The following is a 13,490-nucleotide window of genomic DNA, read 5'->3' on the forward strand; positions in this document are numbered from 1 at the left end:
AAACAATATGACAGCATAGGAGAAGAGGATAAACTCCTAGAAACATATAACCTATCAAAACTGAAACAGGAAAAGAAAATTTGAACAGACTGGTCACAGCGATGATACTGAATCAGTAATCCCCAAACTCCCAACAAACAAAAGCCCAGGACCAGTAACTTCACAGGGCAATTCTGCTGCACACTAAAAAAGAATTAGTGCTTGTTCTTCTCAAAATTTTCCAAAAAATAGAAGAGGAAAGAAAGCTTCCAAATTCATTCTTTGAGGCCAGCATTACATTAATATCAAAACCAGATAAAGACACCACAGGAAAAGAAAATTACAGGCTAGTATTTCTGATGAACATTAGATGCGCGGTAATCCTCAACAAAATATCAGCAAACAAAACCCAACAATATAATAAAATCACTCTCACGATCATACAGAATTTATTCCTGGGATTCAGGCAGGGTTCAATATTCACAATCAATCAACATGATACGTCACATCAATAAGAGAAGGGATAAAAAGCTTATGATCATTTCAGTAAATAGAGAAAAAGTATTTGACAAAGTACAGTATCTATTCATGATAAAACCTTCACAAGGTAGTTTAGAGGGAACATACCTCAACATAATAAAGACCATATATTAAAAAAAAAACCCTCGCTTACATCGTATCATTACTTTATGGTGAAAAACTGGGAGCTGGGGGATCCCTGGGTGGCTCAGCGGTTGAGCACCTGCCTTTGGCCCAGGTGTGATCCTGGGGTCCTGGGATCAAGTCCTGCATCGGGCTCCCTGCATGGAGCCTGCTTCTCCCTCTCCCTGTGTCTCTCGTGAATAACTGAAATATTAAAAAAAAAAACAAAAAACTGGGAACTTTCCATATGATGTCAGGAACAAGACAAGGATGTCCACTCATCACTTTTATTAAACATAGTATTATAGAAGTCCTAGCCACAGCACTGAAATAAGAAAAAGAAAGAATCCAAATTGGTAAGGAAGAAGTAAAACTTTACTCTTTGCAGATGACATGAATACCATATATGGAAAATCCTAAAAACTCCACAAAAAAAACTACTAGAACTCATAAACATATTCAGTATGGTAATAGGATATAAAATCAATATGCAGAAATCCATTGCATTTCTATACACTAAAAAGGCAGCAGAAAGAGAAATTAAGAAAACAATCCCATTTACAATTACACCAAAATAATAAAATATCAGGGTACCTGGCTGACTCGGTGGAGCATGTGACTCTTGATCTCAGGTTTGTAAGTTTGAGCTCTATGTTGGATGTAGAGTTTACTTAAAAAGAATAAATAAAGTAAAATTTTAAAGAGGGAGGTGGGAATATGGGTGAAATAGGAGAAGCGGATGAAGGGTACACTTACATGATATAATGTATTATAGAGTTGTTGAATTGCTATATTGCACACTTGAAACTAATATAACACTATGTTTTCTACACTGGAATTTAAAAGAAAAGGAATTTAATGGGAGAAAGGTGGTAAAAAATACTAATGTAATGTTCATTGAATGCTTTTAAATAGGGTTGACTCTATGTAATTGTACATAATATGAAACAATTTTATGATTATGAAACAAATGTCATAATAAACCATGAAAGAAAATATTTTAAGAAGTTAAACATCCTACTAAATATATAGATATATTTATATTTTATATATGTATATATTTTTTAATTTTTTTTTAAGGAAAGCTTTTACAGGTCAACACTGGTGCTAAGGAACAGTTATTCTTTGAAGCTCCCAGAGGGAAAAAACAAACCATCCCCAGTGTGGAGGTAGGAAGATAATAGTGCTTGCATTATTGTTGATCTGACAAAGTGGTTAGAACAGTGATGCCCACCTTCCATCATTTACATAATGAAGCCTGTTCTCAGATTATTCAAATCAAAACTATTAGTTTATTTTGCTAGCCTATTAGATGAGTAAAGGAGAAGGTGTTGTATTAAGAAAAGGAATAAAACAGGGGCGTCTGGGTGACTTAGTTGGTTAAGTGGCCTGCCTGGCTTTTGATTTCAGCTGAGGTCATGATCTCAGGGTTGTGAGATCAAGCCCTGTGTCAGGCCCAGTGTGGAGCCTGCTTGAGATTCTCTCTCTCCTACCCACCCCCACCCTCACTGGCACTCATGTGCACACTTTCTCTATAAAATGGGAAAAAAAAAAAGGAATAAGTCACTTTTATGTTTAGCTATGCTCCAATTACTTTCCTCAAAGGACATGAGGCAAATAGAAGACATACTATCTTAGATAAGAACACTGCATGACTATCAAATCTTTTGTAACCCATATGCCTAGATGCTTGTTGGCAAATACCTGTTTAAAGAAAAGAAAAAAGAAAAAAAATGTGTTTGATTTTGTGAGTGACAGTATTAGCAAAATTTTTTGACATGGCCAAGGAAGAGAGGCTAAACAAATTTAATATGAAAGTGGCTTAATAAGGAGAGAGACTCTAAGGTTCTTAATTTGTGATAATGATTAATTGGAAAACATGCCTCTAAAGTATTAGAAATTTAGACATGAAATACAGATTTCTTGATTATTCTAAGACCAGAAATGGTCTTATTTATTATCACTGAATTCTCAGCATCTAGAACACACAGTGGATATATAACATCTTGAATGATGTTATATTTTTCTACAGGAATTAGCAGACTTAGGAAGCTACAAAACCAAAACTAATAATTTCACTGTTTTTATTAAAATTTTAGTTTTACTTGTGCCATATATAATTATAAAGAAAAATATTCAGATTTTTGTTGTCAATATTTAAAGTTTAGATATCATGAACTTACAGCCTTTTTTTTCCTTTTTAGGTAGAAAAAATTTGTTGGGCATCATGGACAAGTGTGCTTGGTTTATGTTGTGAGGGAATTTGGCCAGTAGTTGGAGAAGTCACAGACATAACTGCCTCTTGCCTCACCAGTGACAAAATGGTCCTAGCTACTGGGGATGATTTGGGATTTGTGAAGTTATTTAGATATCCTGCTAAAGTATGTGTTTTTCTTTAACTCCCCTAATGATCATAATTATAAAAATGGTTAACGTAATGCCCTTTCATAGTATTGTGTTGGGTAATATGAATATACGTATGTATTATGAAAGGTTTAGAATTATGTATCCTATTTTTGACATAATATTTATTGCTTTTATTTAGAAGTAGTCTTATAATTTATGATCCTGTGCCTTAAGTCTACTGCACAGTGTTTCTCAGTATTGACTAATATAAATATCTCTTTTAGAGGAAACATTTCTTTTATCCCTAATATTAACTTAAATAATTTTGGTATTCTTTTGATTAAGTATATACCATCAACAGTAAACACAAACTCTTTATATTTATAGCTTTAAAGTTTAAAGTCTTTTAACCATTAGATACAAAATACTATAAATGCAATACCTATAAAATCAAAATAGCATTGATTCAATGTAATGAATGATATTTTGCTAAAACTAGACTGCACAGACTCTTTGGAGTGCTACATACCCATGCTGTGGTGTGCACTGTGGAAATTGAATTCTCTTAATTGCTTTCCTCTTTTCAAGCTACTGGGAAACAGGCTTCCATTTAGCACAAAAATAAAATTCATATATCAAGTCCATATGCATTTATTTCTTAGTTGTCACTGATTCAGATATATAATTGACCTTTGAACAATGTGGGGGTAGGGGTGCTGACCTCTGAAATTCACTTACAACTTTTGACTCCCCAACAACTTTACTAATAGCCTACTGTTGAACGGGAGCCTTACCAGTAACATAAACAGTCAACATATATTTTGTATGTTGTATGTATTACATACTGTATTCTTACAATAAGCTAGAGAAAAGTTATTGCAAGAATAATCAAAATATAAAAATAAGGAAGAGAAAATACATTTACAGTGCTGTATTGTGTTTACCAAAAAATATCTGCTTATATATAAGTGGACTTTTGCAGTTCAAACCCATGTTGTTCAGGGGTCAACTGTATATTATAATCTGGCAACATCACTAACATAAATTTGAAATAGGGCACTGAAATCATATTATGATATTGATCTTAAATAGCTGCTTGTATTTATATTTTTAGATCAGCATTGAAATGAAAACACAAATTTAAAAATTCTCATAGAGAACCCAGGCACCTGAAGAAATATCCCACACATCCGTATTTTAGATACACTTAAGTGGCAGAACTTTAATTGATAAAGAATGTGTTCCAATAAGGCATTTATTGATCAGAAACTTCACTTCCAGGCTTTCTAGATGGTATAGGTACCCTAAGAATAGGTTCTAGGACAGTCACGTACAGATTCCTGCTTGGCTTCACTGTAGCAAGAACCACAAAATCTTTGGGAAGCTACCTTCTTGCAGTGTTTGGACGAAAGATCCCTCCCTTCTATTTCAGCTGACCTTTATTAACAGTATTTTCCAAAGAATTCACTGTTTTAGCTATCACTATATTTAAAGACATTTATTTTAATACCTTTGAAAAATGTCCATTTAAAACCTGCTTATAGGGGCACCTGGGCAGCTCAGTTGGTTAAGCATCTGCTCAGGTCATGATCCTGGAGTCCTGGGATTGATCCCTGTGTCAGGCTCCCTGCTCAGCAGGGAGTCTCCCTCTCTGTCTACCTCTCCCTCTGCCTCTCCCCCAGCTCATGCTCTCTTACTCCCTCTCTTAAATAAATAAAATCTTTTAAAAACTAATAATAAAACCTGCTTCTAATACATTGATCTGAAATTTACTTACGTAATTGATAGTATTTTGCTAGTGTTCTGGATTTAAAGTTGCCAGTGTCTATAACTTGGATTTTTCTTGATATTTAAAAGAAAAATACATTTTATATGTACTATTTATGAACACAAACACTAGTCAATTAAGATGCAATATATTTACATGAGTATATTCCAAAAGGGTTGATGATTACTTTCTGTTAATATGGCCATGTACATAAACATTTATATCCTGACTTTGTTAGTTATTATTGCATCTGTACCCAACAATAATGTCTGCATAGCCATTATTTTGAACAGATGTGTACTTTTCCATATACATACACTGTAGTTAACTATTACTTGACTATTTAAGGTATTTAAATTTTTTCACTGCTGTAAATATTGTGGTGGATGTTTTTTGCATACATAGCATTTTCTTAGCATAGATCCCTAAAAGGGGGACTGATAAGTCAAAGGTCAGACATTTTTATGCTTTGAATGCACAATACCAAGTTCATTTTTTAAAAAAATGTGGGGCAGCCCTGGTGGCGCAGCGGTTTAGCGCCGCCTGCAGCCCAGGGCGTGATCCTGGAGACCCTGGATCGAGTCCCACATCAGGCTCTCTGTATGATGATTGCTTCTCCTCTGCCTGTGTCTCTGCCTCTCTCTTTCTCTCTCTCTGTCTCTATGAATAAATAAATAAAATATTTAAAAATTAAAAATTAAAAAAATTTTTTAAATGTGCCCAGGGTACTAGAAATATGTGAAACTACTAGTTTTATCCTGTTGTCACCAGGTTTAGGAATCATCATTTTTTATTCTAGTGAGTTTGTGTTTTCTTTTCTTTTTTTTACAAGATGCCTTTGTAATGATTAATCTCTAATCATATATTAAGAAAGAAATTCAAAATTATAACTGACCATTTTTAAGTAGTAACAGAAAGACTCAGAAAGAGTCTCAGAAAGACTCTGAATTTTTCTTTTTAATCTTTAGGGAAAATTTGGAAAGTTTAAGAGGTATGTGGCCCATAGTACCCATGTCACAAATGTTCGCTGGACTTATGATGACAGCATGTTGGTTACCTTAGGAGGTGCAGATATGTCTTTAATGGTTTGGACAAATGAAATGGAGGGCTATCGAGAAAAAAGACCTTGTGATAGTGAAGAATCTGATACAGATTCAGAAGAAGATGGGGGTATGTCATTTTAAAGTATTTTAATTAAAACACAGAAACAATTTAGCTCAACTAATTTAAACTACAATGGTAGTTTAAATTATTACACAAGTAATAAGTATGTTTGAATAATTGTGATTTTAGTTTTTGTGGTCTGTTTAACACCAAAATTGATTTTACGAATCAAAAATAATAAGCTGGCATGTATTGATGCTTAAGTATTCTTCATCTATAAATGTAGGATAATCTTGCTTTAAGTACTATTAAAATAAATTTTAGGTATTGAACCTCATGTTTTAAAATGCTTTTTATCTTTTCCTAATATACAAATAATACCAGCTCATTATAGAAAAATTAGAAAATACAGTTTGCAGTAAAAATAAACACAGAACTTATCATTTGAACACTCAGAGGTAACTTCTGTTAACATACTGAGATATTTCCATGGGGGTTTGTGCATTTATATAAATTATTTTTATATAATCATTTTTAACAAAAATATATTGAATTTATATTCTGTAGACTGATTTTTTTGATAATATTTTGAAAACATTTTTACAGATCATTAAATATTCTACATCATTTTTACTGGCTGTATATTATTTCCTAATTTGGCTATAACACAATTTACTTATTTCATATTGTTGAACATCCTGTGTCTAATTTATAGGATTGTAACAGAGCTCCTCAGTTGTAACTCAGAGAATAATTCTTATGTTTTGATGGCAGGCTATGACAGTGATGTTACAAGAGAGAATGAAATCAGTTACACCATTAGAGCCTTATCAACAAATATTCGCCCAATGTTTGGAGTCAAGCCTCATTTGCAAGGGAAAGAACCCTCAGTTGATGAGAGGTAATAGTCAAGTTTAAAACTAGATGAAGAAAAATATACTGGTATTAAAGTTGAATTTATTGTTTAACTGAATGTATTTTTGTAAAACCTAAGTAGCAGTGGTACTCTTGCATTTTCTAGCTCTCAGCACCTCCTAGAAAATGTGTTCATCCTTAAATACTTTTTGGTGGTGACACGGTCTCTTGCAAGTATTTTAGGGAATATACAAAATATCTGTGATTCAAGGAATATTATTTGCTAACTTTTATAAATAAATGTGAGAGAGTTGTAGGAGATAATGAAATTTGAATCCAGTACCAAGTATGTTTTAGGAAGCACATGAGCAGAGATAGTATTAAATTTTGAAAAGGCATTTTTATCCATGTACCTTTAATCAAGGATAGAAAATCATTATTTAAAAATTTTTCCAAAAGGCAAATTGAAGTATAGCCTCCCATTAGAGAATGGGAATCCCTGCTCTTTGTCTGGAAGCAGCACATCAAAAATAAAGGCTATGCCCACATAAATTTTATAAGGAGAGAGAACTTTTTAATAGTCTCTGAGTTAGATGACAGATCAAGAGAGAAATTGTGAACATGATAGTTTTAAAATCATTAGGGAAAATGGAAGACAATAAAGAGGTATATGGATCAGTGAATGACATGGACTTCAGAAGTGAAAAGTTTGTAAGGAACAATAAAGGAAAAATTATCTAGAAACCGCAGTGAAGAACCAAGGAGTGGGAGGTGAGAACAGCAGGCACCTCCGAAGCTGTGTTGAGGAAAACTTGTTTATGAGAAGCTGGTAAGAATATTTGAGGGAAAAGTTAAAAATGAGAGTTCACTCATCTTGAACAGAGTTTGTGGGAAGTTTGAGTGCATATCTAGTCAGAGAGGGTGGTGCTGAAGACTCGGGCGGGGGGCGGGGCTCAACTACAGATGGCAGTCTAAGAAAGCACACTGGCAGAGGGGTTTGAGTTTGCCCTATGGGCATTCAGGGGAAAGAATGAAGTTGGAAGGGTGAGGTGCATGTTCCTGATGCAGAAGAGGGATCTAAAAAGTCTCTGAACTGACTAGCCACACAGGTTCCCACGGAAGTTCTAGGTGGAGTGCTGAGTCATGACGCCCCCATAGCTCCTCTTCCAGGTGCCCATTGGCAGATGAGTACTCATATGATAATAGCTTTGGCATCACCTTACAGATAGGGAGTAGAGGGTGATTATCCATTTTGTCATCACGCATAAAGAGGCAAAGTATTAAATTAGGTATTTTAAGAAAGCTGACCAAACCATTATCTAAATATCAAGATTCAACTTTGAAGTGATCTGGTGGGAGGCAGTATCTTACAGTGCAAAGGATGTGGTTTTGGGAGTCAGACAAATGGATTGAAATACAAATTTTTATCATTTTCCTCTTGTGTCACCTTGAAAAGCTATTCTTTCCCTCCAAGACTCCGTTTCCTTAGAGGTCAAATGAGCCTTATTGTCACTAACTTATGGAGTATTTTATAAAATGATATATAATATATATAAAAAACTTAGGTAGTTAGTCTTTTCCACCCCTCCCTGGGAATGAAATAGTCACCTGAGGGAAATAGACAATTTCTGAAGTTAAATATCCACAAAGTGGTGAACAATACCTATATATTTATAAATCAGAGGACTACATATAACTTTGCAAATGTGGATGTTTCTAATGAGAATATTGCAGTATGGTGCTTAAAACTACTTCAGTTATATCTCACAGGTAATGAAAAATAAAAAGTGTACTATAGGGAGGAAGAAGCTTTAGACGTTCCCATAAATCTGTTTCATTTATTATATCGATTTTTAGAAAAATATTCTCATTTATGAGATAAATTAGGCATATCAGAAAATGTGACCAAATTTTAATCTATAGGCCATCATTCATGGTAAAACACTTAAAATTGCTTCCTTATCAATGAAGTGACCCAAATTCTGACAGATGGAAGTATTTTGCTATTTATGAAAAATGCTTGATGCTGTCATAATCTTTGCTGTTAGCTTGTATTTTTTATAGCTAACATTTTCAAAATTATTTTTGAAATTATTTTACATTCTCAGTGTATTCTACAATTTCAACTCTGCTGAATTCTTTTGAAAATGCTGAGGCTAGAGTCCGAAATGACTCATAGTTAGGAGTCTTCATTTTCATAAAATGAGAGAATTAAAGGAGAAAAAAGTGAAGATACGTCTTTTTACCAACTTTGCATGTATTTGTGAGGAGATATTATGGTCTATATAAATGTTTTTGTATTTTAAATAAAATATATTATTGCTATCAAATATGAAACATAAACAGTGAAAACAAATGTTTGTCAAACATCCACTTAAAAGGTTTTGAATGATGTTGGTAACTACTCTACTTGGTTGATACTTCTGTGGGGCCTTTTTTCCTAAATGACTTTAAAAATTTTATGTATTTCTTTTTGTAGCAAATCTTATATATTTAAAGTAGTTGTCAATCAAACATAAAATATTTTTAATAAAATTATACAGAACAGTATAGCATAAAACTTAGTCATTTTTATATTTCCTTGGAATTTTGTTGATCTTTCCTTTCTTCTGTTACTTCTGCATTTAATTCATCAGTTTTCATGAATTATTCATCATCAGTGTTTCTTTTTTTCCTCTTGTTCCTTTCGAAGGCAGGGGGTAGTAAGGTAAGTTACATTAAATAAAATATTTTATTCCATTATTCTTTGTTCTGTTTTGATCTTTATTGTATTTTACAATACTGATTTTTTTCCCTATGAAACATGGAACTATATTTGTCAAGAAAGAATTAGAAATAAAATAAGTCCTACAGAAAAGTTGCATTTACATGTGCAGTATGTGTTTGCTGCTAAGGCTCTTCATTATGATCATTTGGTTTTATAAATGACTTCACAAACTCCAGATAGTTTTTAGTTTTTCCTTAATTTTCGGAGGCTTATTAAAATAGTTAACATATTTATCAGTGAAAAATTATGCAGTTTATAAACCTGCTAGCTTCATTTAATGTACATTTATACATTCATTTAAAAACATTAACATAGGGCAATGATTATATTTGCATGTTTAATAAAATACTATGTGCTAGAAAGGACTCTCTGGAACACTTTTACAACTAGCTTTAGTGAGATAAAATTGGCTTCAGGCACTTTCTGAAATAGGACAGTGTGGAAAAAGCCAGTCTACTGTAGAAGTAAAAAAAAAAAAAAAAAAAAAAAAAGATACCATTAGGAAAATGCTGGGAGATAAGGATGAAAAAAATAAATAGATATGCAACCAGATTATACAGAAACTCAGATATAAAGTACTCCTTAATTTATTTGGTATAGAGCAGAAATCCATTATTTGTTTTATTTTATTTTATTTTTTTAATAAATTAATTTTTATTGGTGTTCAATTTACCAACATACAGAATAACACCCAGTGCTCATTCCGTCAAGTGTCCCCCTCAGTGCCCGTCACCCATTCACCCCCACATTATTTGTTTTAAACAGGGGTGATGTGTACGAAGATAGGAGTCCAGAGTGTGATGTGACTTTTAAAAAGGCCCACATATCTTAGACTTAACAAATAAAATATTTTAACAAATAAAATACTCAAATCTAGCCTCAAATCTGAGGTAGCTTATTTTGGACTGACCTGTACGTTTTAAAGGGACTCTGACAATTTACAATGGGAGTCACTTGTTTGAAAACAAAGCTAAGTGGAGATATATGTGCTGTCTTGGGTATGAGTGACTTTATGGAGAAGTGACTTCTCTTTCATAAGCAGTTTTCATGTAAAGCTTAGATGACCATTTGTTGTAGGTGGTACAAAGGTATGTTCTAGACATATAAAGACGATTCCTGGTTTCAGCAAGGGGTGGACGAGATGACTTTGGTGATCTCTTCCAATTCTCTTTTGGTCGTTATTTTATTAAAGGGTTTTGTTTTGGTTTTTTTTTAAGTTACCTCCTTACTAGCAAAACCCAAATCTAGCATGATCGTGAGTAACTCCCTTTGCCTGCTAGGTTGGACTGGCCGACTAGGAAACACCTCTTTAGATAGTTTCCTTAATAGCATCTCCAGTGCTTCCAGCCTTTTAAGTTGATAACATTTTATTACCACACTTAAGAACAAAGATAAGCTTCAGTATTTTGTTTGAAATTCAGAGTGCACTGTAGAAAAATACGAATGGTAAGCTTTAAAGTTTACAATATAGAAAATGTTCAATTCTCATTTTTCTTTTCCACCTTCTTTTGATTTCCCTGCCATTAATGGAGTAACTTTAGGGTTCTATGCAATCATAAATAAAAGCAATAGACCTTTAATATTTGTAGCATGGTTTATCTGCATTAAACTTGTAAAAATATTTTATTGCAGAAATATTTTACTAGTGTTTTAAATTCAGATCTGTGTTGTAATCTTTTCCCTTTTTTATCTGCTGCTGAAAAGAGGTTCCAGGTAATCCTCTCTCTTTGTTATACTTTATAAGACCTAATTTTGTATTTTTGTCATCTTTCATATTTACCATTAATGAGCCATGTTACTTAGTGTTCTTTACATCTGTTCACGGTTTTCCATGTTTTCCTCCATTGAAATCAATATCACTGAAACAAATGGCATCTTAATTATTGGATTTCTGCTACATAAGTAATTGCTTTACCAAAACTTTATTTGTTCAGCTTGCATAATTTTATAGTATAACTTTATTTAAACAATGTCTATTATATAAATTATCTTTAAAAAATTAAAAGACACTTAACCGGCTTGTATGGATAAAAACTACCTGTTTGTTGTTTGGGTTCCAGTTAAAGTGGTCAGATGATAACACTGAATAAAGTTCATCAACAAAACTGACTTAGAAGAAAAGCCAAGGCTGCTATCATTCTTTAAAATGACCCTAAGGAAGGGCACCTGGGTGGCTTAGTTAGTTAAGTGGCCGACTCTTGATTTCGGCTCAGGTCACGATCTCCGGGGTCGTGCGATCAAGCCCCAAGGTCAGTGTGCTTGAGATTCTCTCCCTCTCTAAATAAATAGGCCCTAGAGAAACATTTTTAAATGTTACATATTATAAATCAAACTATATTTATTACTTACAGACATTCAAAGCATCTGAAAAAGGTTTGAAACCAAACCTTCTGTAATAATTTGAGGAGTTCTTTATATATTCTTGTAAGTGCATGTAATTTTTATGTCACCAGCTGTGGTTATTTACTTCTACATACTACTTCATATCATGTATGAATATATGTACTTCTTTTATATTACATATTCAAGATGAGCACTTCATTCACTGTTATAGATGTGTAACCTGGAAATCATTGTGAAAATGCAAATATTTTTTGATTCTTTAATTTTATACACTTAATCACACCTTGGATTTTTTTCCCACAGCAAAATCATTTTATTTTCTGCTTTAGTTGTTACAAATTAAATATTAACTTAAACTTTGAAATGAGTTGATAGCATGATTGATTGATTTACATTCGGTGTTCAGATTATTAAACATTTGAATAATGGTTATCTGAGATAAAATAAACCAAATAAGGTGGGTTTTTTTAATTAAATGGTTTTAGGAAAAGAGCCTCTAATTTTTTTTTTTTTTGAGTGTAGTTGGCACACAATGTTACTTTAGCTTCAGGCGTGCAACATAGTGATTTGGCAAGTTTATACATTATGCTCTGCTCACTACAAGTATAGTAACGCTACCTTCTGTCCCCATACAATGCTGTTACAATATCACTCACTATATTCGTTATAGTGTGTCTTTTATTCCTGTCACTTACTCATTCCATAACTGGAAGCCTGTATTTCCCACCACCCTTCACCTATTTTGTCCATCCCTACGCCTCCCCTCTGGCAACCATCAGTTTGTTCTCTGTATTTATAGGCCTGATTCTGCTTTTTGTTTGTTGATTCATTTGTTTTTTTAATATTCCACATATGAGTGAAATCATATGCTATTTGTTTTATTTCACTTAGCATAATACCCTCTATGTTGTTGTCACAAATGGCGAGATCTCATCCTTTCTAACAGCTGCATAATAGTTGTATGTGTGTTTGTGTATGTGTGTGTGTGTGTGTGTCCCTTATTTATTGATCACTAGACACTTAGGTTGCTTCCATATCTTGGCTATTGTAAACAATGCTGCAATGAACATAGGGGTGCATATATCTTTTTGATTTAGTGTATTCATACTAATGAAGGGAGGTGTAAATATCCAATAGTGGAATTGTTGAATTATATGGTATTTCTGTTTTTAATTTTTTGAGGAACTTGCATAATGTTTTCCACAGTGGCTATACTAATTTACATTCCCACCAACAGTGTACAAGAATTCCTTTTTTCTCCCACATCCTTGCCAACACTTGTTATTTCTTGTCTTTTTTTACTTTAGCCATTCTGACAGGTGTAAGGTGATATCTTGGGTCGTCTTTCCTCCTTTATCGTATATTAGTTGAGCATAAAGTTCAGGGTCCACTTCTGGGTTCTCTGTTCTGTTCCATTGATCTATATGTCTGTTTTTGTGCCAGTACCACACTGTCTTGATGAACACAGCTTTGTAGTACAACCTGAAATCTGGCATTGTGATGCCCCCAGATATGGTTTTCTTTTTTTAAAATTCCCCTGGCTGTTTGGGGTCTTTTCTGATTCCACACGAATCTTAAAATAATTTGTTCTAAGTCTCTGAAGAAAGTCCATGGTACTCTGCGCCTTTTGATGGGGTCATTAAGCCCATTCACGTTCAGAGTTACTATTGACAGATATGAGTTTAG

The 13,490-nt window shown here is 33.3% G+C and overlaps 1 protein-coding gene across 2 annotated transcripts in view; it reads left to right on the forward strand.

Annotated features, from left to right (window-relative positions):
- Positions 1 to 13,490, forward strand: part of EML5 (EMAP like 5) — a 184,044-nt gene that overhangs the window by 140,672 nt on the left and 29,882 nt on the right. The window contains exons 24-28 of one of the 2 annotated variants that reach the window (XM_055303744.1): positions 1,702 to 1,790; positions 2,826 to 3,002; positions 5,704 to 5,905; positions 6,614 to 6,740; positions 9,387 to 9,401. In XM_055303744.1, coding sequence (XP_055159719.1) covers positions 1,702 to 1,790; positions 2,826 to 3,002; positions 5,704 to 5,905; positions 6,614 to 6,740; positions 9,387 to 9,401 — 610 coding nt within the window. The remainder of the gene's footprint in view (positions 1 to 1,701; positions 1,791 to 2,825; positions 3,003 to 5,703; positions 5,906 to 6,613; positions 6,741 to 9,386; positions 9,402 to 13,490) is intronic. The other variant, XM_055303745.1, reaches the window with a different exon arrangement.

Source organism: Nyctereutes procyonoides, unplaced genomic scaffold, assembly GCF_905146905.1.
Source record: "Nyctereutes procyonoides isolate TBG_1078 unplaced genomic scaffold, NYPRO_anot_genome, whole genome shotgun sequence".
Taxonomy (NCBI): domain Eukaryota; kingdom Metazoa; phylum Chordata; class Mammalia; order Carnivora; family Canidae; genus Nyctereutes; species Nyctereutes procyonoides.